The following is a 27,463-nucleotide window of genomic DNA, read 5'->3' as shown; positions in this document are numbered from 1 at the left end:
TCCATAAAACTTTGGCCACTGCACTGAAATGCCACAATCACCTGTCCCACTTGACACTCTTTTTTGGGAGAGGACGCTGACCTCAGATTTGGAGATGTCAATTCTAGCTGGAAACCATAGAGAGAATACCATTTGCAAGCCACAGAGATGCAGCCCTTTAGTTCCTAAATTGGTTGTGTTTCTTGTGTCTTGATAGCCTGCCAATGAAGACCATGAACAAGAGACGAGACAAGGCCCACTCTGGCTGAATACAGCACTTATCTTGAACAAACTCTGTGTTACGTATGCTAAAGCAAATGTTACTACACAGATACAGGAAGTGAATGAAACACATTGGCAGCCCATCAAACCCATACATAGACAAAGTACTGGCACACTTCTACAAGCCATCTAAATATCTGTGCAAGGAAAAGGAGCCAGTCCACTGTTCAACAGTCAGGGCAGGATCTGCATTGCTACTCCAAGATCTAAGGTTCAGATGTAGGACCGAGTTTTCTTTCAAGAAGGCCTATACCTCTTCATTGAAATACACTCCCTTGTACCCTTTTTTAAAATATACTCAGATATGGGGATGGATATTTGAGGAGTAAACCACAAGGCAATGATTATATTTTTATATTATGTACATTAAAGAACCATCAACAACAAACCAAAACAAATTAATAAGCTGCATGAATAAAAAAGTACCACTTCCGGTTACCAGAAACAGCTCAAAAGTTGATGGAAATCTATGTTTTGTACCTTGTGTGCAAAATATGGTTGACCAAAGTGAAAGCAAACTCAAGTTATCATATTTACACACACACACACAGACAAACAGACATAATTCCAAAAATGGTACTTTTGGACACAACAAGGTCTAAAATGTCGAGATTCATCAAAATCCTGACGTCAGATTTTTGGACGATTACGATACTTTCCCTTCGAGAAAGAAAATTGGACTCAGGGAGGTCTAAAATGTCGAGAATCATCAAAATCTCGAGGTTGAATTTTTGGACGATTAAAATACTTTCCCTTTACTTCATATATGAGAAAGTCAAAATGAGGGCCACCACTCCAGTCTACCAGTTCTAGACACTGCCCAGGCCTTCCACATTGAAGAGACATGTTAGTTACAACACACCCACAATATCCACTTATTTTGTCATCTGCTATTGGTATGGATCTCATCCACCTCATATGGCATTGCCACCACAGAGATTTTTCATTACAGAGATGGTCCCAACCTTAACCAATGGCCCAAGGAGGTCATATCCATCAGGAATTAGGAGCTGCTCAAAGGGTTCCTTCCACCTTTTGACAGTATCCCCATTTGAGGTTAATGTTTCCCCACCCCTGCGGTGGGCTGGCGCCCTGCCCGGGGTTTGTTTCCTGCCTTGTGCCCTGTGTTGGCTGGGACTGGCTCCAACAGACCCTTGTGACCCTGTAGTTAGGATTTAGCAGGATGGAAAATGGATGGATGGTTTCCGCACCCTGGCTGAAAACAGCCCTGGATAACACCCTGCCTACCTGTCCGAGTCATCAAATGGTTTGCCAGACTATGCTGTGGAAAGATTACTAGAAATGTTTGTGATGCACCATCTGTTGGGATGATAGAGAAACAGCAACCGGACAGATACACAGACATTTATCCTTTTATTTTAAGTGGATGTTTTTTCAGCCTAAAAATAGGTCCTCGTTGAAAGTACTAACTTCAGTAATAAAAGAGATTTTTAGCAAGTTGCAGTTTTGTGTCTGAAAGAATTACTTACAATTTGATGAAATCACTTCAGTTTTTTTTCTGCTGCTCTCTGACGTAAATAAAAAAACTCCCACAAGTGACAGACTGTTCAACTCGCCTTGATGGCTACTTAGGTAAAACGCCAAACTTTATTTGCCCCATTTTTGGCCCACTAAACACAAAAATGTTTTGTGCAGGAAATTATACCCTTATGATAAAGAGTAAACCAATAGGCAGGGCCGGCGCCACCATTAAGGCGAATTAGGCATTTGCTTAGGGCGCAGACCATAAGGGGGGATAAAACCCAGCCACATGGGTTAGCAGCCGAACAGTTTAGGGTGCAAAATAACTGAACACGGGCACCAGCAATAGGTGTCTTCAGCCAGAACGATCAGAAGGACGTGAACTTTTGCAGGCCAGAACCCCGGGGGGATATGAGGGGTTAAAGTTATTCCTTTTCACAAAACTTTGAAAAAATGGGTATCGGTAAGCACGTGGAGCGTTGCTTTATGGAATTTTGAGGCCATTGATCACAAATATGATACGTTTTCTGTCGTGTGACTCTTTACCAGTGGTCCTTGCCCTCTAAGTGCCACTCCCAGAAGGTTTAAAAATGACAAACATAATCACATGAAGTATCGTTTTTCGACTGTTTCATAGTCAGTGATTACTAATATGACATTATCTTTGATCTAGCCCACCTTTACAGAGGGTGAAAATGGCAAATTTCGATGATAATCGAGAATATGTAGACTTTAATCATTGAAATTGAAGCACATATTTTAATATTTCAGATAGATGATGCAACTATTCTCATTTATTATTTACTTCTGTTTTATGAAGTCAATCATTATGTTAGTTATGAACACCCCATTTAGGGCAGCTTACGCTAATGCAGGCCTTTTTATAATTCAGTTTCACTGCAGACTATAAATCAATAGTGAAAACGATGTAATTTAAGTCTTTAAAACCAAATGTGCACAAAAATTATATTAGAACAAAAAAAAAAACAACACACTTGAAGTATTCTGCCCAGGGTTTTTGGAGACTCAAATATGCCGCCATAACACTTTTCCTCTGGCCCTGCGCTGCCCACATTTTGACCAGTTCAGTTTTGCTTCCGAATGTACAGCTGTAGGTTTATATGGTCACCACTGTCACGTCGGCCATTCTGTTCCGTTACTCCTAGTAAGCCCACTGGTGTATCTGAACTGATAGGCTGCATGAATTAAACAAATGCTGTGTATTCAACATCAACAAGGTGAACGGTTTGCGCTCTACTAGACGGTGTGGCCTTCTCCTGACTGGACACACTCACTGCAATGCTGTAATTTAAAGCATCGAGCACCAGGAGACAGCTGGCACTGACCTGGGCGACGACAGTTTCCAATTGGATGGCGCGGCTCCTTCCCCACACACATTTTGTGTCCGTGTGATGGCCTTTGAAGTCTTTCATCCCATTTTATCAGGTCAGACATCACAGGCGAGGCTGGAGGTGGGAGCTCAGGCCCGCCTGGGCCCCAGTAATCCTCCCAACAGCTGAACAGACTGGGTGGCGCGATGCTGGGTGTCGGCTGTCGTTTATCACACGGGGGCCGGGGCTGTGACAGAAGCTCAGCAGAGGGCCGTCGGGGCATCGCCTCTCACCGTCTGAGGACACAGGCACAAATCGGGGCAGCGTGGAGGAGCACAGAAATGCACCGCCCTGCTAATCGCACATGCTGTTTACACGGTGGTCCGAGCCTGCACCATACTGTGTCCGCGCTGACCTGCGATGTGCAAACGGAAGAATGTTGGCTTTATTGGTGGGGGTGGGGGGGGATATGGGGAGCCTTTTATGGCAGCCATCAAAGACCCTTCAGAAGCAGCTTTCGAGTCTGGATAGACACAAGTTTCAGTGCTCCTCTTGCCTTTTGCCTCAGGTTTCTCTGATATCCACACATACCCACCGAAGGAAAACCTAATTTTAGTTGGTCTTGAAGTTTCTCAAAAAAAAAAAAAAAGATTCCGGCAGCTTACAGAAACCCCTCATGCCTGCTTTTAAGATGGCCTGAGGTGGAACTGCAGAGAGACTAATTTTGTCTTTTTATTTAATCAATATTTCAGATCATCAAGGAAAGCAAAGATGCAAAGGGCTTGTCAGCGTGCTGTCTTGCCAGACAGAAATGAAAAGAACAAATCCCTGCAGCACAGCTTCTTTCCCTTTTGGGTTTCTTTTTTCACACTGCAGATTCAAAAGAAGGGGAGGTCTGTGGGTTCCTGAAATGTCGACGTGCCTGCCGCCACCTGCTGCACTTGAAGCCTCACCGTGTTGCACGTCGTGTCCAACCTTAGAGCTGCTGCCCGGCCTGCAGGGGCCGCTTCAAGGATTGCGGTTGCAGTTCTTCATCTGTGGTGGCTGAGCCAGGGGCTTCCAGGGGGCCCCTTTGGTTTGTTTTGATGAAAAGCGGGTGGAGAAAATCTGAATGCGCCTCCAGGAAATGAAATAAAGCTCATGGACCGCATCTCCATGAACCGATCCGCTTCAGTGCTGGGAATCCACTGTGGAACGGGCGTCCAGTGGGGGCGCAGCAGGCACAATACAGAGACGTGATACTTGGACAGTGGTATCATTCAGCATAGTTGCGTGAAAAAGTAAGTACACCCCATGAAATGTTTTTTTTTAAATATATGTGGACATATCCCCGGAAATGTGTTCTCTCTTTTAACATATGTGGACATATCAAGGTTTGGCCTTCATTTAAACAGTTTCTCTAGATAATTGTGATATAGCAGAACAAACATCATGCCACATTTACATTGTGTAGTCAACAGTATAATTTGACTACACACAGATTTGCATGTGGGAAATGGAAGCACTCTTTTTGATTTATCACTGCTTCAGATAAATAAAATTATAATCCTGAGCACCAGGTCAAATGATTAGAGCATCATTTGAGAGGATTTTGGTGGAACCTGTCTTATGTAACCCCCAGACATTTAGTTTAGTTTGTGTTGAAGTGAGTGTCATCACCATGCCTAAATCAAAAGAGCACTCTGAGGCCTTCAGACAGATGGTTCTAGATGCATATGAGTCTGAGAGGTTTTTTTTAAAAAAAAAAAAAGCTCTCAACTGGAAATCAACCATTCCATTGTCTGGAAGGTCTACAAATAAAGATTTCAAATAATTTCCAATTTGTACAAGTCAGGCTGCCCCAGCAATATCAGCCTGAGACCAGAATGCTAAAAGAAGTCTCTAAGAAGCCCAGAATTTCATCACAAGAACTATAGCTAGCTCTTTCCACTATTGATATTAAAGTCTGAGATTACCATTAGAAGGAGGCAGCACAAACTACTGTAGATCTAGATAGATACTTTATTAATCCCAAGGGGAAATTCACATATGATAGATATGTGTGCCAGGAGGAACATTAAGGCAAGACTGAAGTTTGTCCTTGAACACTTGGGCAAAGATGAGAACTTCTGTAACGTGCCCTTGACAGACAAGGCAAACATCTTTTAGTGAAAACCAAAGACAGCCTTTGGTCAGAAGAACCTGGTACTAATTGAAAAGCATGGTGGTGTAAATGTTATGGTTTGGGACTGTTTTCTGCATCAGGACCAGGGCAGATAGCTCTCATGGAATCCACTAGGAATTCTTCATTGTACCAGAAAGTGCCTGTAGATTATGTGAAATAATTTCTTGGATTAGGACAAAGCTAAAGCTGAACTCAAAATGGTCTGGTTGGAGAAAAAAAGAGCTGCGTTTGAAGAAATGAACACCTGGCCAAGCGTCCTGTCATGGTTTGGGGTCAGATGGCAGCTAGTGGCACAGGAGACATTGTGCGAGTATCGGGTGCCACTAAATATCGACAAATCCTTGAGGAGAATGTCACACATAGACTGAAGCTGAAAACACAAGAAACGGTCCAAATCACGCTTTGAAATCTCAACTCACTAAATGCAAGGTGTGAAGGATTTGAAACCTGGACCTGGACATCATTGAGAGACTGTGTGCGGATTATACAGGTGCTGTGAACGCAAGATAGGCCCAGAATATCTCATCACGGGAAGCGATCTGTGAGGAAGAGTTTAATCAGTTCGGCTTAAACCTGCCACGTGAGAAGTTTCCACGTGTTGTTGCACCTCCATAAAACACACCAAAAATTAGTTTGGAAATTTGCTTCATCAGATGAACAAACTTGCAGTGTGGTTGCCTCACATTTTCATTGCCAGTGGAGTTTCAGTTGTTTGAAGTTCACGTTTTCCTGGTGTTGGTGTGGGTTCACCCCTGCAATTCCAATCCCGGTCACACAAAGTCCACCATGTAACATCAAGCCATCTCTAATAAACACTTGTTACTATGAAGTTCAGACTCCAGCCCACCAGAAGCTTTAATGTAGTTGAGCAAGTAAACTAAACGGTCGGAGGAGGACGAGACTACAAGGAGAACCTGCACACTGACTAGGCCACACTTGAAGTCTGAATCAAACTGCAGGGTTGTCCTCTGCGGACTGTTGATTTTGTAGTGAATAATCGGGAGTGGTCTCCCCTAGACTCTCTCATATACTCTGATATTGGGATGGATACTTGAGGAGTAAACCACCAGGCAATGATTATAATTTTATATTATGTACATTGAAGAACCAACAACAAAAATCAAATTAATAATATATTGAACAATTATTATACAAGTAAAGCTGAATAAATCGGACTCTGCAGCTGCATGAATAAAAGGTAAAGTATCACTTCCGTTAACGGAAATGGCCCAAAAGTTGATATAAATCTGTGTTTTGTACTTAATATTTGCATGCAAAATTTGACCTCCGTGAAAGCGTACTCAAGTTATTTTGTTTACACACAAACACACACAGATGCACTGACATAATTCCTAAAATGGGATTTTTGGACTCAAGGAGGTCTGAAACGTCGAGATTCATCAAAATCTCAAAGTGGAATTTATGGACGATTACAATACTTTAACTATACTTCATATATGGAAAAGTAAAAAGAGTTGCTGCTTTGGGGAAAAAAAATGTGTTGCGAGTTGCTAACATTTCTTGATTCTGAAAATGAAGTCAACAAAGCATGAAAGGTCTAAACCAAATCAAGAATTGTGCAACTTCTAATATCCTCTGTTCATGTCTGAAGTGATGAGCCACATATTAGTTATAGCACGGTAATGGAGCATCAATGAGGGACACTGTGGGAGACGAGTTGGGTTAGCCAAGGGTCACATCAACCCATTCTCCGTGAACAATTAGACTCTGTAGATGTTGGATGCTGGGACTTTGGACTCCTTTCCTTTCATGAAGCATCACCACATCCAGGGTTCCAAGGAGAACCTTGGACTAATGAACAACTAATGAACGAGGGTTTCATAACTTGGAACGAAGCTTGGATACATCTTCATGACTCTGGGTCAAAATAGCAACTTCAACAATCGAAGTACGGCAATTTTTCAACCCTAAGAAACTGACAATCAAAGCCTTTGGTGGCACAGTGTCTCTTATGAGGGTCGAGGGTGTAGTCCATATTGATTACTGGCCTTGAATGGCCCCAATAGCCCGTCCATGACATGTTGATTTGCTATGCCGTTTCTGTGGTAGTCATTCAGAGATGAGATCCTCCTACTTCACGACAACGTCCCACTCACACAGCTTATGGAAACTGCGGATTCAATGAAATGCCACGGTCGCCCTACTCACCAGAGGTCTCCTTCATAAAACCTGCTGTACACACATCTCTATATACCATCTTGTAAAGGTGCATGTGTGGCCATCCCTCAAATATTCGTGCGGTGCCACTGGTGCTTCTCGTAATATGGTCAGGTGTAAACCTTTTTGATTCTTTCCATAAGTTATAGAACACTATAAATAAAAATGACTAGAGTGAGAAGTTAGTCAGGCAAAGGCAACAAAGCAGACCATGTGTTTCAAAACAATACTGTACATACTGTATCTATTCAACTACAGGGGAGAATTAAAAAGTAACGGAAAAAAATGAACACAATGGTTCTACCACTTCTCCACATAGGCTTCCCGTTGGTCCAGGCTCTTCTTTTATCGCTTCAATAACTTGGCTGTTTGGCTGTTCCTGAATCCACGCCTGGACCACTTCCTTAAACTCATCATCTGAGGTGATCCTGCGACCACATGCAGCCGAAGATGTGATAGTCGCATGGTGCCAGATCAGGGCCGTGAGGGGGTTGTGAAGACATTCAGTCTGCAGCTGTTGCATTGTCTCCACCATCATGGCCACTGCGCTGTCAGGGAGAAGCCAGACTGTTTTGAACAGAATTCTCCCTCTTATGCTGCAAACTGCAGGTTTCTGTTTCTCTCTAAGCATAGCACATTACACCGTAATGGTCACCGATTGCCCATGTTCATGAAAAAGTGCCAGAATAGGACCCTTCATGTCCCAAAAGAAGGTCATTATGATTTTCTTGGCGGAGGGCGGTCTTCTGACTTTCTTCTTTACTGTAATGGAGAAGACGGGCGCTTCACTGCACACTTTGTCTCCTCATTGATTAAGTCGTGTCTCATCTCAGGTGACGATCCGCTCCAAACCACTCAGATCTTCTTCATAACATTTAAGGAACTGGTCACAACCACAACTTGATCAGTAAGCTGTCTGGGTACCCAGTTTGTGTAAACTTTACTGTAGCCCAAGTCATCGAGCACCAAGATGTGTGCAGATCCATAGCCGATTGCCGAATGTTCAACAACAGCAGACCACATAACCCGTCTTCCTTCTCTGATGAAGGCATTCACAATATCGATGTCGGCGTGTGTGCGTGATGTTAATGTTCAGCCTGATCAAGCCTCAACAGTTACACTTTTTCTTCCAGTTTTAAAGCTTTCTACCCATTCATAAACTTTACCTTGACTTGAGTGGTTTTCACTTCCATACATCCAGCATCCTTCAGTTTCAGCAGGTTTCACTCCCATTGCTTAAAGAAATCTCACTATGGCACGTTGTTGAACAAAGGAGCAGTCGCACAGCAGAGCGTCCATGTTCTTTAGGCCTTGGCTTCATCGAGACTAACGGGCAAAGCACTCAGCTTGTTCAAACGACCCATAAGCAACCAGGAAAATGTATTGCGTCTTACTTCTATCCATTGAGGCTACCATGCAATTTTCAAACTGCCTTTACTTATACAGTATATACATACAGTAATATATACATACACACACACACACACAAGCTGCGTGTGGTCTTCAGGACAAAAGATTCCCTAGCAGCTTTATTCATGAACTTGGAGAGAAATCTGCTAACTCTTTAAGAATTACGCAGGGCAGAGGATGTTGACCCACCTGTGCTTGCTGCCCCACTGGCGGTACCATATCTAAGCCATATATCACTGGCATAGGAGTCCTATCAAATCTTTGACTCAAGAAAATACCTCCAGCTAGATCATTTTTAGGGACAAATTCAAGCCTTGCCTTTTGTTGCTGAGCTGTTTCACTTGCATGTTAAGCTGCAGTGATGGCTTAATTTCGGTGTTGTGTCTCTTCATCTGTGTCATGAGCACGATGTTGCTGTTGAATGGCGGCGTTTGCTATGTACAGTGCTTCACTAGCAAATCCCAAAAATATTTAAAAGTGCACACATTCGCCATCTAGTGGCTCTGGTTGAGCATGAGCAGAGTGGACACACACATATACACTGGTCTTTTGTTTATATACATCATTATATACACACTGTATATATATATATATATCACACACACACACACACACACATACATACAGTATATATAAATGATATATTTATTAATTTATATATATATATAGTACTAGGGTGTTGTACCATGTTAGCCATTATGAATGTAGAGAAAAGCTGCCTCGAAAGTTTGCATATTGTAATCTTTTTTGGTTAGCCAATAAAAGGTGTCATTTTGCTTGGCTTTTCTCTTAATTTATATATATAAAATGCTAAAGGTTGTCTGTCTGTCATACAAAAACTACTGAACCAGTGGGTTTCGAATCTTGATCTCGGTCTCCATCAAGAGCTTATACATATAACATGACATATAAATTTTAAGTGCAGGCTACCTTGGCCGTGTCACTGGGCTGGGGGTTCATCTCACAGTAAGAAGCATTGCAACCATACAAGACAGGAGAAGAACTGCAGTGACATCTGCTGAGAGTGAAGCACACTGCACGGACCGACTGATCGTTCTCATCACAAACACATCCCACGTGTGTTTAAGGCACAAAGAGGTGGCGGGCGGCACCCTCGCCTGAGTGACTCGAAGTGCTGTGTTTTGTAAGAAGTGCACAAACCTTCTTTCTCCATGGACTGGTGGTCCGAATGTCTCCTAGTAGAATAGAAATAGGACTGAATTAATAGGTTAAGGCAACAAAGCAGTCGGGCTAAAAGGAAATCAAAGATATGCAAAGACTCTGAAAGACAGGAAACCAAGTCACCAAAAAAAAAATCCTAGAAAACATTTTCAAGATTTTATTTATTGTATTTTTTTAGTTGGAAATTACAGCAATATATTCATAAATACCTAATTACTACATTCAACAAAGAATATATTACATTACAATTAATTCAAACAAATACACTTTAAAACAGGATTTTTTTCCTTTTTTTTTATTTTTCACAGCATCTAAAACTGACCCCAACGTCACTGCAGTGGGTGGGTTTGCCTCGTTCCTCCCTTTCCACTTTAAAGAAAATGTTTAAAAAGGGCGACGCTTATGTCTAATGGGAAGATCAACGCTTAATTGCAGCAGCACGCCTTTCACGAATCTTTACTTTTGTTACTTTCTTGAAATTCGGCAGGGTATTTTTTATTTATTTTTGGTGTAGGTGTGAGGGGGTGGGGTTTTTAAAACCACAATGTCACATAAAAGATCCTTTAGCAAAAAAAAAAAAAAAAACAAAAACTAAAACAAACCTATGTACAAATAGAAAAGTGAGAGTTTGGAGTTCATTCCACTTCCAGCATCCCGGCTCCAGTGTTGCTGTCAAGTGCTCAGTTTGCTGGGCGGCGGGCGGGCGGGCGATGGCGAAGGCGTGAGGTGCAGATCTGCCCCCAAGGCCAATTACACTGCGTTTAAGGGCAGAATAGATGCACGGCAGTGCCATGGCGTATACTTCAAATGAAGGCAGTGTGCTCTGAAACAGTGACCAAAGCGGCCCTCTCGTTCATAGTGCAAGTGAAATAATAAAGAGCCATTAGCAGAGACAATCTGGAGAAGCCGTTTGCTGGCGGGGCTACAATTAAGTCTGCGCAGACCTCGGCTTTTGCTGCTCACTCCTCTTTTATTAAAGCATTCCTCTTTGCAGCACTCTGGACACATTGGTAGAGCTAAAAAATAAAAGTGGCGCATACTTGTAACTCACTATTTCCACTAAAAAGAATTTTCATTTGTTTTCACATAAAAAAATAGATTTTTATTAACATTTCATATTAAAATTAGATGTAAAAAAAAAAAAAACTATATTGCATTGCAGAAAGAAAGTCTGAACTTTAAAGATTTCAGAGGAGTGCTGTGTTCACCCACCACCCCCCCAACTGTTGGTCTGTGGTCTTCAGTAAGCAGGGGCTATAAAATAAACAGAATGAAGGTGTGTTACTGAAAAGACAAGAAACTTAAAGCACTTGACTGTTTGGGGGAGCCTCTTGACGCAGTGAGAAACCGATAGCAGGCCTTGCACTTTCGATATCAACAAGTGGGTATTTGGAACTACAGGATGATCATCCATCACTTCATGAACTCTCTTAGTCCATTACAGGGTTGCAGGGTACTTGGCAGCATTGGACACGAGGCAGGAACCAACACTGAGGGGCGCCAGCGAGTCAGTCCTAATGGCGCATGTGACCCTTCTGAGAATTCGGTTAAAAGTAGAGAGCAAAAGGTAGCCATGAATAAAAGTACGTCAAGAATATGAAATGCCGTCAATTAAAAAGAAACAGCTAAACAACACAGGAACTAAAACGCTGTTAATACTTCTGCGCACCGCAGGCATTCCTCAAGTCTTCTTAGGCAGGCACAGTAAAATCCATTTTTGTTGAGTTTCAAATTCTAACATGAAGAAGGAAATCAAGGAGCCCCCAAAAACTGTGTCTTGCTGGGACAGAGAAAGCTAACCTAACCACCATGACTGCAGAATTGGTTACTTGGCACCTGTCTGCATTTCTGGTGGGAAGGCGGTGGTCAGAGTATACGATCCGAGACCATCATAAACACCATGTGCTTGTGAGCCGGGGGTAAAGGAATTCATTAGGACCTGCTTGGTACAAACTCGACTGAAAGATGAGAACTGATGAGAACAAAAAGAACAGTAAACACGTCTTACACTTGGAGAGAAAGACCGCCAGCACCCACTTTGTTTAAAGTAATCACCCGTGAATTGTGCATTGACACGGATACCGGGCCGACTCTCTGTCAGAAGTGATAGAAATGCTAACACCGTCAGAGGAAGCGTTCACGACAAACTCGAAAAAAGGAAAAACTACAAACTGAACCACAAGGAGTGCGTGCACATGACTGTCAAGAAGGTTTCTAAGCCTACAATGGCGGTGTTTGTTATGTCTTGCATCCTCCCTCAATTTTAAAAAATCTGTCCCCATTGTGCCAGCCCTTCAGTTTAAGGTAGACGTTCAATTAGTTTGGTCACCACAAAACGTACCAGCGTTACCTCAGACTCGCTCCTTTTGACAAATTTCTGAATGATAGGCACTACATTGGTGAACAAGTGTGGTCTACAACAACATGGCACCCCATCCATGGTTGGTTCCCGCCAAAATTGGCTTCAGCCTGCAACGCAACCCTGAATTGGATGAAGAGAGCTTGATGATCGATGACTGGATGGATCATTCAGAAGCTTGAGGTCCACTTTATATGCCATCTCAAAGTCTATACATTTACCACTGCCAAGCAGTGCATCTCGGTTTAAACGAAAATAAAATAAAAAAGCGTGTTGCAATGTATCTGCAACGGGTGAGCACCTGCGTGAAAGGAAAACGGGAATGAGAACACCAATTCTCAAGACACCCATTATGGCAATATTAGCAAAAAAAAAACAAAAAAACAAAACCATACCCCAAATATGCAAGGCGCGGCACTAATCCCAGTCCGTGGCGCTGGTGACTCAGTGTTCCCGAGCGTCGCCATCAAGCACAATGGGACGCTGTAGGCTTTTGGAGTCGGAGTTAGGGAGGGAGGAAGGCAGGCAGGCAGGCAGGCCGGTGCCACGCCTGACGTGTAATCCTGTAACGCTCGTCTCGACTGGCACATCACTGAGATCAAACCAGTGTGCCAGTAAACAAAATTGCTTGTCTTTTTTTTTTTAAATTTTTAAAACACTTCAAAATTTTTTATCCTGACCAGCAGCAGTACAAACACTAAAAGCGTGGTATTTTTTTTTGCCAAAAAGCATTAACATATTAAAAATGGCAGGCCTTTTAAAACAATAATTAAAGTAATAAAAACATACAAAATTCTTTTAATATTATGTACATTACAAGGCTAAGCACCCTTGTTTCTTCTGTTTTCAAAATTTCTATATTGTAATAAAACAATGCCTAACTGACATTACTGATTTCAAATCTTTCCAAAATATGCATTTATTCCTTCCTTAACTGAAAAAAGGTGTTGCTTGTAACACAATAACTCAAGGTCACACCTTGGTTTTTCTTAAGTGCGTTTTCCGTGGAAAAGCCCATTTGGATGAAAGTCAAGTATTCGAATCTTTATTAAAAACTGCCAGAGAGGAGCCAGGGTCACTCGTCATAAGAGTTTGCTACACAAAGTGTATGGAAAAAAAATAAAAAGGGACACATTTTCTTTTGCTTACATTGCACAGTTAGACTGCCAAGTGGTGTCATGGCTCTTACGCAGAACTAAACCTAACCCAACCCACGACGGACGGCACTGCATCAGAATCAAGGCCTCTGTCTCCTGAGGATGCTATGGCAACAGAATTGAGGGCGCTCTATCCAACCGACGCCTGCTCACAGTCACGTCACCTGACACTGGCAAGAGTGCAAAACTTGCCGTTTTCTTCAGTGGAGGATTTCCTGGTGTCACTGGTCCATGTCCACCACCAGGCAAACTGTCATGGAGTGGATGTTTACATGCATGGCACATATTTGTTTCCATTGTTGCAGCTTCAGTCTTCTGCAGAATTTTTTTTTTCATTAAATAATTCCAAGTAATAAAATAAACTTTTTTTTTTTCCTACTATGGGGACACAGGGTAGAGGGATGTCACCTTGGGGGATACCCCTTGAAATAACCTCTAGAGCAGTGTATCTGTGGTAGTGCAAGGCACTTTCGTAAGTGGTCCAATTCTGCTTGAAGTTTCTCCTTTTCTGACGAAAGCTTCTGTTTTTGACTCACGAGTTCCTGTGGACCAAAAACAAAAATAACGCTTAAAAGACAGAACATAAATCTGCTGTGGAAACTACTAGAGGCAGTGGCATTTATTGGAGGTTTCATGTACATACGGTTGTTCAAGTTTGCTTTACTTTGCAACAACTAAAAATGAATGTGAAAAAGATACAATAGAATTCACAAAATTAGCAAAACAAAGACCCTGCAGTGAATGCTGCCGGACAAATACAAGCATCAAGTCTGAAGACGTGGGGCGCTTCAGGCCTGCCCCCCTTGTAACACTGTGGAAAGGAGAGGGGTAAGTGGCATAATTCACTTTGCTACAAGAGCCGACGGTCCCTAAAAACATCCGTCAAGGTATGCTGGTGTGCCAACTGTGGCAGAGGAGATGGAAATCACGTTACAGTCTTTTGAGCCACTGGACGAGCACCAATGCCGGACCCTCTGGGAAAATCTGTACTAGGTACGTTTTCAGCAAACAAATATTGTAGAGGCAGTGACTGTTACCTGTCCTTCACCCTAGTGATAGGTTATGCTGCCACTGTTCTTAAATAATGGTCTCACATGGACACATTTATAGGGACAATTCTTTATTGGGGTATGGGGCTGTATGTCAGTAAATTAACAGTAAATAACAAAAATAAGTACACCCCATTTTATTTTTTATGGCCAAAGCCCAAAAAGGAAGAAGCAAATTAATTTGAAACAGAAATGCTGAACAATATATAATCTAATCTACTTTAGGTAGAAGGGTAACAAAAATCAAGACCCCTATTTTTACAGAGATTCCATTCTTTTATTTTTTAAAATATTTTGTATGTCCGCCTTTAATTTTTTTAAGGCAGCTTTGCGCCTCCTGGATATGGATGATGATGCCAGTCTTGCTCAAATCTGTGCAGAGCTGCCATTCTTTGCTGTTGATTCTGCTCGGCTGCTCTTTTGTTCCTCTACCTTACACTTAAAAACCTCAATTGGTGGATTTACTTGGCCAGCTCCTAGTTTTCACTACTTTCTTCTATAGCCCCCTCATTGTTGTGTTTACTCTCGGAAAAACAAACCAAAAACGTTGAATTTTGTTCGAGAAAAAACTTATTATTACGTTCAACAGAAATATGTAAATATCAAGGCTGTCAGCATTAATACAGTAGGAAAGGTACGACTAGTGTGCACTGCTGTACTGATCCAGATTTAGTACACGTCGTTTGTGAAATGTTTTGAAACAGTCACCAACACACAGCCCTACTGTCCCAACTGTGACACTGAAGCATGTTTCTTTGTGCAGTTTTCTAATATTTTTTCTGTTGCTTGCACATGACAGACTTGAATGCCAGTGCCTGATCCGCATGATCAACATACCTATTGTGTTAGTACAGACTTCCACATTTCCCCTGCCATGAACACTGACAGTTGCTGCAAGCCCTGTTTTGTTGGGCTTCAGCCTAAGCCGGAAGTGCTCCTGGGTTTCACATAAAAGAAGCCGCCTGCCTCAACTCAGGCAGCCAGAGTTGGGAGAAGGCGAACAAAGCTTGCTTGGAGAAATGGAGGCAGAGAGAGAAGGAGGAGGAAAAAGAGAAGACAAAGCATTGTTGTGTGGTATTTTTGTCTTATGGATGTGGTGTGGGAAATGCTTCCTATAAAATTTACCCACAATAAAACTCTTTGCTGGTTGAGATTTATGTTAAAACCTGTTTGTGTTGGGAGCTTGGGGAGCTGCAGCACCCTCTGGTGGCCATTATGTGTGTGTGTGTGTATTATATACAGTATATTTTGCATTCATAGCATTCGTAGTATGAGTCCCCAATAGATTGAATGGGTGGTTACCTACCAGGTAACGCATGTATGTAATTACTCCGATCTCCAGGCTGTCAAATAAATGAACCACACGCCGTGGCGCAGTGGAGTGCAAGGTTATTATAGTTAACGAAAACTAAAATCAAAACTGAAACTATTATTAAAAAAACATTTTCGTAAACTGAAATAAAATAATTAACAAAACCGTAATGAAAAACTAAAACTAAACAAAACTATTAAAGTAGCTGGAAAAACTAACTGAAATAAAATAATAATTTACTAAAATATTTGTAGTTTTCGTTTTTGAATGAATATTCTTGCCGTTAGTCTTTAACCCTTTTAAGTTTTAACTCTAAAACAGAAAGTCATCCACCACGAGCCGCCGCATATATTCATCCAGTGAACGGCAGCTGGTGAAGGAGGGCAGCAGTTCACACAGCATTTGCGGTGACAGAGCAAACTGAGTGCGGGTGCATAAAGCATGTGAAATAGAAAGCGATTTGCGTGCCGCCTTTCTTTGTGTATCAAGATGTAATTCAAATGGCTGAAATCAGAATGTGCTGGTCAATAAAACGTTTACCATAGAAAAATCACAAGTGAGTAACGTTTCAGTTTATTTCTCAGGTGTCTGCTATTTGTTGACAGCAATTCACCTGCCACTTAGCACAGGAGAAATCGTTTTTACTTTCTCATATATGAAGTATACAGAAAGTATAGTAATCATGAAAAAATTCGACCTCGATATTTTGATGAATCTTGACGTTATAGACTAACCAGTGTCCAACAATACTGTTTTTGGAATTGCGTGTGCGTCTCTGTGCGTGTGTAAACACGTTAACTCAAAACGTAGATAGATGGATGAAATTCGCATGTGGTTGTTACACCACAATTGTAGATCTGTATTAACTTTTGGGCCAAATCCATCACCCAGAAGTGGTACTTTATCTGAACACATACTCAATTTTTTTTATTTATACAGCTGCAGAGTCCGATTTATTCAACTTTACTTTTTTAATAATTGTTCAATATATTATTAATTTGATTTGTTGTTGATGGTAATGTACATAATATTGAAATATAATCATTGTCTTGCAGTTTACTCCTCAAATATCCATCCCCATATCTGAGTATACAAGAAAGTCGAGGGAGAGCACTCCGGATTTTAAAAATAAAACGGCGATCGAGAGACTGACTAGGTCATCATACAAGATCAGCATATTGTTACTGACCAATCACTTTTGCTTTAAAAACATTGTTTAACAACGGCGATACAAACAAAGGTAGAGAGTCTGACAAGTAATGAAAAACTACTAGTGGGTTTTTGTATTTATTCCATATTTATTAATTTATCTTTTTTAGTTCATATTCCCAACTCAAAATCCCTAATATTGTGAAAGTAATCCATTAGCAGAATATTTTAAAATATTTGTCTCCCTTTTTTCAATGTTTTTCTCTCTCTCCCAAAATAGATAGTTGAAATATCATATTCTTTTTGTTTTTAACATCAGCCTTATCATATATATTGCATACCAGGGATTTTTCCTGCCTTGCGGTAGGCTCCAGGTTTTCTGAAATCCCTCTGGATAAATAAGTTTTGATAAAGTATATATTGTTCCTAATATCAGACGCTGTCTCTGTTGTTTTGTGCCTGTCTGTACTCTTATTACCTGCTCTTGCCCTGCTCATTATGGGTTTACTGTTCTTATGGTGGGCTATTCAAGACTCACCACACCTAACCTTGACACTACATGCTTGTTGTTCTTTGTTTCCCTCAATACAGCTAGGTGGGGTCTGCACACTGATTCAAGTCTAAAAGCCCTGTTCTTCCTAAGCCCGTGTGATTTTCATGACAAAATATTTTAAAAATGATAAAACTGTCTAAAATTGTTCATATTCAGTGTCTAGTTTTGATTATGCTTGTTTTTATCAGACAAAAATAAAGCCAGATAATAAACCAGGCAGTATAGTAAGCTTCCACTAACATTAAACTCATATCCAAATCTGTTAAGTGTACAGTTTTGTCTGATTGTGACACAAATCTAACTCCGTAGGCGCTCCATGCCATAATTACTAAAACTAAAACTGAAACTAATATATATAAAAATAAAATAGAAATGTCTTTGTGAAATAAAAACTAAACTAAAACTAAAAATACATGATGAAGGAAAACTAAAACTAAACTGAATTTCCAAGTAAGGTCAGAAAAAATATAGAAATAAAAACTAACATAAAAAGGCAAAACTATAATAACCTTGGTCAACTCCCGGTTTTTTGTAAAATAAAATGTCACTAATCGAGATACTGACTAGGTCATCATACAAGATCAGCATATTGTTACTGACTAATCACTTTTGCTTTAAAAACATCGTTTAACAATGAAGCGATGCAAACAAAGGTAGAGCCTGACAAGTGATGAAAAACTACTAATGGGTTTTTGTATTTATTCTATATTAATTTATCATTTTTAGTTCATATTCACCACTCAAAATGCCTCATATTGTGAAAGTAATTCATTAGCAAAATTATATTTTAAAATATTTGTCTCCCTTTTCTCAATGTTTTTCTCTCTCTCTCAAAATAGATAGTTGAAATATCATATTCTTTTTGTTTTTAACATCAGCCATATCATACATATTGCATACCAGGGATTTTTCCTGCCTTGCATCCAAACCTGCTGCGGTAGGCTCCAGGTTTCCTGCAATCCTAGTCTGGATAAACAGGTTTAGATAATGTATATGTTGTTCTTAATCTCAGACGCTGTCTCTGTTGTTTTGTGCCGGTCCATACTCTTATTACCTTCTGTTGCCCTGCTCATTATGGGTTTACTATTCTTCTGGTGGGCTATTCAAGACTCGCCACCCCTAACCTTGACCATGCATGCTTGTTGTTCTTTGTTTCCCTCAATACAGCTAAGTGGGGTCTGCACACTGATTCAAGCCTAACAGCCCTGTTCTTCCTAAGCTCCTGTGATTTTCAAGAAAAAATATTTAAAAAATTATAAAATTGTGTAAAATCGTTCATATTCAGTGTCTAGTTTATGATTATGCTTGTTTTTATCAGACAAAAACAAAACCAGATACTAAACCAGGCAGTATAGTAAGCTTCCATTAACATTAAACTCATATCCAAATCTGTTAAGTGTACAGTTCTGTCCATGCCATAATTACTAAAACTGAAACTAATATATATATAAAAATAAAATAGAAATGTCTTTGTGAAATAAAAACTAAACTAAAACTAAAAATACATGATGACGGAAAACTAAAACTAAACTGAATTTCCAAGTAAGGTCAGAAAAAATATAGAAATAAAAACTAATATAAAAAGGCAAAACTATAATAACCTTGGTGGAGTGTGTACGCCTGATGAGCCCAAATAAGGGCGAAACACATGCATTATTTGACAGTAAACTATGTAACAATATATACTGTGTGTGTGTATATATATATATATATATATATATATACTGTATATATATAAATAAATAAAACAACAGTAAACATGTAGATAAGCATAAAAAAACAGTATTGGTGCACCTGCTCCTCTTCAGATTTTAAAGCACTACAGGAGGAGTTGAGGGCAGCACAGAATTTTCTGAGCATTCAGCTGCTTTCTGTTCAGCACACATACAACACTTAACTAAACATCTCAGCCATCCTGCTCATTTCTCACTGCTTCCTACCGGCAAACAATACAGGGTCACTGGTACCAGTAGATTAAGGGACATTTTTGATCCTTAAGTTGTAAGACTACTACTGTAACAGTCACGGTAGTATATATGTTTTTGTATAAATACACAATTTTCTATGAGTGTGTATATGCAAGTATGAATGTTATTTATATATTTCCCCACACACACATACTCTATGTATACTTTTGTCTTTTATTGATACTGTAAAAATGAACTTGAACTTTGTGTCAAATCCATAATGGACAAAATACTATGCCAGGTATGTCTAAAATTAAAAAAACTGTGTTGGTTTAACATGAAGCAAATGCTCACTCCAGACCAATGTTTTATGTACCACAGACCGAGCCCAAGTATCATTTGCTCCAGAGCACTAACTTTGGATTCCTGCTAGCCAATGATGAGTTTGCATGTTCTCCAATTTTCTATGTGTGTTTTTCTCCCACACCCTAAAGTAGTTTATGTAAAGTTAACTGTTAGTTCTAGATTGGCATGACGTAAATTCATGTAAATACATCATGTAACCGTGCCCTGCAGTGGTCTGGCACCCCCATTCAAAGACTTGTTTTTTCTTTATACCTAAAGCTGCTGCCCTACTACAAACCCCTGAACGGGATTAAGAAGGTTTTATAATGGGGGGGATAGACAGACGGAGACTGAATTCAGTGGTTTTTGTTGATGTTTATTAGATGTTGTTTTCTTGAGAGGACAGCTGAAAACACTTTTTATCCAATGTCATTAGTTAACACTTTTCTATTTGGATTTAACAACACAACTGATAAGTCTCTATTCCTTCATGGATTCTTTATTCCATTCACCTTCTAAACACATTGATAAGTCTCTATTCCTTCATGGATTCTTTATTCCATTCACCTTCTAAACACATTTATCTAGAGCAGGGCCCTGGGGCACACAAACACACATTAATATATCAGGGGCCAATTTAGCATCACCAATCCACCTACACTGCATGTCTTTGGACTGTGGGAGGAAACTGGAGCAGCCAGAGCAAATCAGGTAGACATGGGGAGAACATGCAACATGCAAATTCCATACAGAAAGCCCACATGACGTATTTACAAGAATTTCCAATGAAAAAGTTAAGGAGTGTATTGCAATATATTACAAAAGTAATACAATTTAATAGATAGATAGATAGATAGATAGATAGATAGATAGATAGATATACAAATTTTAGTTGTTTTTTTTTTTTAATTAACCAACATGTTAAACATTCTACTGTAACTAGAAACATGAAAAAAAAAACACTAAAAGAAGCATTAGTAAAACCAACTTTAAATCTAAGGAATACAATTAACATTACTGTATTTAAAAGCAAAAAAGGAGGTCTGCTATCAGCTGGGTAAAAATATAAGAACAAAAAATGTTTATATAATCAGATGGAAGAAGAACTGAGCAGAGGGTACAGAAGCATCACTTGGCTCCCATCAACGCTGTTAGTGTGTAGGAGTGGAGCTGGATAATCCTGCACAAGATCTTGGTAAGATTCTAATTATCTCCTGCCCCTAGATGATATCAGAGTTTGGGCAGCGAGATCCTCTAGAGTGCTGTTAAATCGTAAAGCAAACTCACCCCCATACTGTGCGAGAGCTGCTCTGCTGTTAGGGTGAGATTATAGTGATGAGCCTCCAGCCTCCTGCACTGGGTCTGAAGCACCTGCCGCTCGATACTTTGCTCTGGGAGAGGAAAAAGGGGAAAAAATGAAACTGACAGATACTAGGCCCGAGAAAATAGCCCTCATGTTCATTACCATTAGCAGTAGCCCTGGTACTGGGCTCATCAGCAAAAACCGATGCGACCCTGCAGGAAGTCCCAACTTAAACACACAAATGATTTTTAGGAGCTAAAATTACACAGATATGAAAAAAAATATTTAAGTTTTCATATGAATTAAAAAGACCCAGAATTGTGAGTAATTTGATTTATGAAAGATATGAAACAATACGCTTAGAATGTCAATATGGATGGTTAAGCAAGATATACAATTCATATTTTAAAGTAAGTGACATTTAAAACAATAATGCTTTTTTATTAATTCTAATTCTTTTCATTTCAAGAATAAACAAATGACTAAAATAAAAGTTTAGTAATTAATATCATTCTTATTTCAGTGTTTAATACATGAAATGTATTCACTTGTGGAACTTAACATTGTTCATAGGCTGCTCTATGTGGATGCAGGGCACCTCTAAGGTCCTAAACAGAAAACCATGAGGACCAGTAAAGCTACTCTTCAGTAGATCACATTAAAATACTGCACATTTTCTTTCAGCATCACAATATTTGATATAGCATCAGTACAGAAAGTATTGTAGATATATGTACAGGTTTATGTATAGGCACAGAAATCTCTGCAACAATCTGTGGGCAAGTTAAAACAATGCATTTTATTTATTTTATTGGTACATGTATAACAAAATGCATTCTCAGCAATGTTGCATTGCTGGAGAGAGAACCACAGAAAATGCTCTTTGGTGTTGAAGTCAAGCATTTTGGTTCATTTTTGGTTGCAAAATGATAAACTGAACAAAGACCTTAAGTTGGAAAATGATATTTCTAAACACGGTGATGTTAAAAGTGCTTCAGCTCACTATAAACTAGGATTGTCTCTTCAATTTCATATCATGCACTTGAAGGATGATCTATACTGATTTAAAATAATCAAACACAAACTTAAATAAAATGAATTAATGGGAGCTACAACAAACGGACATGAGGAAAAACTAATGTCATTAAATAACAATAATGAAAACCTGGATGCAAAGCTTCAAAGGACATTTTCCTCTGCATTATTGATTAATATGGGGCTTTCTCATTATCTGAGAAATACACAGTGTTCATATGTCTTGCTTGTGTTAAAAAAAAATGGTTCATAATTTATTGAGAAAACAGAAAGTTAAAAGGTTACACTTACTTCAGACCAATGTAAAAATTCTGAATGTACATTTAATTTACATTCCCATATATTTCAGAATTGAATCTCAATACTTGATATTTTAAAACAAAAGAAAAAAGATAAAAAATTCATCTACTATGGCCCAAAATACAGTGATAACATCATAACAGCGGGTCCCTGGCAATTGTAAATGTTATAACTTACCATCAATGTACTCTTGATAAGCCTCAAAAATAGCTTCAATTCCATGCCATTTTGGTCGTGGAAAGTCTTCCTCCTCCTCTTCTTCCTCTAAATCTTCAGAGTCTTCATCCTCCTCTTCCTCATGTGCCAACTCCTTGCGTGACTGTATAGTACCATGCTGGCCATTTTGCTGCAATTGTGGCGTGGGCACCATAACCTTGCTGGAGGACTGGAGCTCTGGAATGTTGTAGTGAACTGAAGAGTCCAGTTTATGATGCATCTCTGTGATTTGTCCAGTTGTAGTCCCTGACAAACAAAAACAAAGGACAGCCTTCTTAGGAAATCTACCTAGCAGGATCAGGTTTGGTAATTATTAGTAAATCTAATAACACTGAGAAGACATATGATTACAATCTCAGTAAAAGAAAAGAAATCTGTAAACTGAAGCTTCTGAACAAGAAAACCAACATTGCATCAGCTCTATACTTACCCTTCTGTTTCTGCAAGGCTTTCTGAGTGGACTGCAGAACAGATTCATGGAATTGGTGAGCAAACTCTTCAGCTGTGAATGCCTCCCAGTTTTTAGTCCTACCATTGAGGCTTTGGTTGACCTCTTTGGTCACATGGGGTGCTCGGACACTACTAAGCAAACTTAAATTTTTCTTCCCAACATGCCCTTCATTTGGTTTTTCTTTGTCTACAACATTAAAAGGTGCAGGATGGCTTTCCTTTGGTCTTGCCACTTCTGAGGTTTTCATCTGTTCAGCCCAACTTGAGTCTACATGCTTTTGAGAATCTAGAAGAGGTGGGATAGGCGCCAAAGTAGTAGATAGCTTTTCTGATTCCTGTCCTGGATGATGTGCAACCTGATCCACTGTAAAAGGAAAAAACATCCAACTGTTCATCACGGCAATTCTCACTATTACACAAAGATGGTATGGTGAAGGAAACTAAAAGTAACATCAATCTAAGCAACTAATTTGGCCAATAAACTCGCATGTTGCTTTCTCATTTGAGACAGGGCTTACCAGTTTGTGAAGTAGTGGGGCTCCTACACACGGGGCGGGAAGCATGCTTGATGGATTCTAGTGTTACGTTCTTCGTTTTTATTGCCTGCAGTAGCTCTACAACTTTTTCATTGTCTAGATCAGAAGACAGTGTCTTTAGTTATCTGGCCTGGTACTGAAGAATGCAACCTAAGAAGAAATGTTTCTCCTGCCTTGGGTCCCTATTATGTGTCCCTCAAGAAGAAAATGGCATTTGGACTTAAAACACTGCAATTGGAGAGAGAAACTTACCTTTCCTCTGTTGTGAATTGACATGGGAGAGGCTGAACATTGTGAGGAACTTCTTTTTGTCCTCAAGTTCAGGGGCACAGTTCATCTGGTCAGCGGTGTAGCGAGTGCTTAACAGGGGGGGAGGAGGCGTATGTCTTTTGTTTTGAACAGCAGGAGGTGAAGGACTCCTCTCTCGGAGCATTCTTCTCCTTTTCCTTCTTTTCAGCTGTAGCAGCTCTTCCTTGCGCTGGTGTGTTGTTAAATCAAACATCTTAAGGAATTCCAACTTCTGCAGAGACAGCATTTGGAAGAAACATTACAACATTACATTGGGATTGATCATTATATGATTGTGAAAAGCTGGAATAATAATACATTTTATTTATATAGCGCCATTCCCATGCTCAAGGCACAATTCTGAAAGGAGAGAAGCACTGGTAGAACAGAAGGAGTTTGGCAAACACATAACAAAATGATGTCCATTAACGAACAATCCAGTAAATAATCACATTTCAGTTAAGACGGTACAATGATGTCTTGATATGCTACTCCAGCCCAGCTTCTCTCAATATACATTTTATTATTATAGATATAACTTGCTTGACAGAGCTAGCAAGTTCCAAGTGCACTGCAAAGATCCTGAAATATGGAAAAACCTAAATATTTTGAAAATGTTTGATTTAGAATCAATTAGAAACAGTTTTCTTATGAAGACTATCAATTTCTTAAAGGATACATGAAACTGACTCACATAAAAGAAGAAAAAAGAATTGTTCACCAGCTTATCTAGTTGTTAAAAAAACTGAAATGGACAAACATAACAGCAGCACTTCAGGCTCAGTATGTGTGACCCTCACCTCATCAGCCTGTGCTCAATTTGCACAAGTAAACATTTCTGCAACAAATTATATTATGATATTCATATATAGCACTTATGAGTATATACAGGATAAGTAGGTTGCTGCGAATCACAGGTTTTAAGAGTGGGACTTTCTTTCTAAAATAATATGCTAAGCCCACTTTTCAAACCTACCAAATAAATAAATCAAGAAATAATGCACAAATTCACCTCTGAGGAGTCATCAAGTTTGAGTGGCGGCTGCTCAGCGACTCGCCGAAGGTGAGTTCGCACCTCCTCCTCGTCGCTTTCATCGTACGAGTCATCCAAGTCGTAGTAATAGCCTAATTAGAGAAAATAGAGCACTGCTGAGGCAGGAAAGTGACAGGGAACTCGCGAGAAACACAAGCCACTCTCCTTGCTGTGTTCGCAACAAAGAGCTTTCTGCATATCAGCTGCAGTTCTAGCCTGTCAACAGCTGTCTTAATTAGCTAGCAAATAAAAAAAAAAAAAGTACGCTTTTAGGAATGGAAACGAGACGAGAGAGGAAAAAAAAAAACCCTTTAATATTTCTGAAAAGCCTGAAGAGCCAGTCAGACCTTCCTAAATAAGACTGGCAGGGTTGCAGGTTGGAGCTACATGACTTAACAAATGACACTGGTGACCTTGACATGAGTGCACCATATCATAAAATGCTGCAGCACTTTTTAACTAGACTGCCTTCTCAAAACTGTCACTCTAATATGTTCCCAAGTGCAACAGTAGCAGAGGTTAGCTAATTATTAGTTCAGCAAGTCATCTATTAATACCTTCTATACTTTGCTCATTTAAACTAAGAGGTAGCAATTCAGTGATGTTATCTAATCTTTCCAGCGTTAAAAAAAAAAAAAAAGTTGCTTTCACCAAGATAATCAGCATTACAAAGTTTTCCTATCGTATGTCCCACTACCTTTTTCCCTGGCTTCTCTTCTTCTCTTTTCTTCCAAATCCAGTTTACTAACGAGTCTTCGGTGCTGCTGTATAAACTCATCATAAACAAGCATATTGTCCAGGCCCTGCAACAACTCCGGTGGGTTCCTGTAATTGGGGCATGATTTATGCGATGTACTCAAGTCACTGAAATGGTGAGGCAAATGCAAAGAGGCCCTCTGTTGGCTGAGAATAGACTGGGTTGACTTTTCCAGCTCTGCCAGAAAGGGGCCATAGGAATGTCCCCCTGGCTCTAGGGACCCTGATCCTCGGACCACAGGATATTTCTCGGTCTCTTTTCTCTTGTTGTTCTCATCTGGCTTTTCAGAATTGTGTTGCCTCTCTCCTTTAGACAGGGGCACTGTTTGGCAGCTATGTTCATAGTGACCAGGAGCAATGCTTTCATGGCCCCTTCGTGCTTCTGAGTTGTTTTCTATAAGGGAGGCAGGGTTCCATAGTGTAGTAGGTGGGGGTGGTGGATGATCCCTGTGTTGTGGCTTGGGAGAGATGAGGGGAGGTGGGGCTCCTAGATGTTGCAGGATGTCCCGGCTGTTTGGCTCATGGTGGTTTGTAACAGGCCTATGAAAAAAAAACATACATGGGTCATAAATACTACAACAGAAACCCTGTGCTCTCACCTTTCTTTTCCCTTATGAATGACACACACTAATAAGGTTTCCATTTTCCTTAATAATGTCTTCTAGCAAAGTTCATCAAATAAAATTTACATTACACAATAATTATAATTACAGTATAGACTTCAAACCTAACTGGCGCTATTGTTGATTTTGATACACCATTCAAGAACAGGTCCAGGACTTCTGTCAATGATGCTAGGATAGGCTCTGACCTCAGCAACTCAGAAGTGGACATAGCAGGCGTAGACTATATATATATATATATATATATATATATATATATATATATATATATATATATATATATAAATGATTAAAAGCAACAAAGAATCAAATTTATAGGGTATCTAGTAATCTGGAGGTTGTTTTAATTATAAATTATAGGACAGGGCGTATGCATCTATTACCCCTTGAAGTGTAAAGCTTCTTGTTTCCTCAGCATGCACAAACAGAACCTGATATTACATTATAAAAACTAAAACTACATTAAAGACAATTCACAATGTGCTCAAAATTAAAAACACATTTTTGCTTTATAGGAAAAAAACCTCAAGTGACTACTAAAAAAACAGTTCTCCTCCCAGTCAAATTATGGTATATATATTTTACCATGAGTTTTCTCACACCACACTGGAGAACAATACAGTTGTCAATCAGGATTATTCAGAGGAGATGTGCCCACCTAGCTTCTCAGGAGCACATATGGCATTAAAATATTAATTAGGATTGACCTCAATAATTCGACAAACACTTGGTTAGAAGCAGACATTCTAAGGAAAAAAAAATGTGGCACTACTAAAGCTGCCAAGAAGAAGACAGAATTAGCCATATGCAAGCTGAGCCTTAATCATCTCCTATTAAACCTTCTTCATGGGCTAATATGTTAGATGAAAACTATCACTGTAGTTCATCATCAGAGTTGTCTATAAACTAGGGTCATGAAACAGTAGTATGTGACTAATGATAAGTGAAGGAGTCAGGAGCTACAATTTTCACATTATTTTAAATTGTTTAAGTTTACCAAATTAATTTGAACATTTTTAAGAAACTGCAAACTTCAGGGCTGGTTACTGCCTTGGACTATGCTTTTTTCCCCATAATTTTAAGA

At 39.7% G+C, this 27,463-nt stretch overlaps 1 protein-coding gene across 5 annotated transcripts in view; it reads right to left on the bottom strand.

The window, feature by feature from the left end:
• Nucleotides 1-13,501: 13,501 nt before the first annotated feature.
• gse1 (Gse1 coiled-coil protein) overlaps nucleotides 13,502-27,463 on the bottom strand; it is a 709,767-nt gene continuing 695,805 nt past the window's right edge. For 4 of the 5 annotated variants that reach the window (XM_039763382.1, XM_039763381.1, XM_039763385.1 and 1 more), the window contains 8 exons: nucleotides 25,698-26,296; nucleotides 24,980-25,092; nucleotides 23,932-24,199; nucleotides 23,662-23,775; nucleotides 23,124-23,507; nucleotides 22,655-22,939; nucleotides 21,127-21,230; nucleotides 13,502-14,066 (listed from right to left, as the gene is read on the bottom strand). In XM_039763382.1, the coding sequence (XP_039619316.1) occupies nucleotides 13,929-14,066; nucleotides 21,127-21,230; nucleotides 22,655-22,939; nucleotides 23,124-23,507; nucleotides 23,662-23,775; nucleotides 23,932-24,199; nucleotides 24,980-25,092; nucleotides 25,698-26,296 (2,005 nt within the window). In that variant the 3' untranslated portion in view covers nucleotides 13,502-13,928. The remainder of the gene's footprint in view (nucleotides 14,067-21,126; nucleotides 21,231-22,654; nucleotides 22,940-23,123; nucleotides 23,508-23,661; nucleotides 23,776-23,931; nucleotides 24,200-24,979; nucleotides 25,093-25,697; nucleotides 26,297-27,463) is intronic. The other variant, XM_039763384.1, reaches the window with a different exon arrangement.

The sequence above is a fragment of the Polypterus senegalus genome, chromosome 9 (assembly GCF_016835505.1).
Source record: "Polypterus senegalus isolate Bchr_013 chromosome 9, ASM1683550v1, whole genome shotgun sequence".
Lineage (NCBI taxonomy): Eukaryota > Metazoa > Chordata > Cladistia > Polypteriformes > Polypteridae > Polypterus > Polypterus senegalus.
The sequence above is the reverse complement of the archived record's forward strand: the minus strand, read 5'-3'. Positions and strand labels throughout refer to the sequence as shown.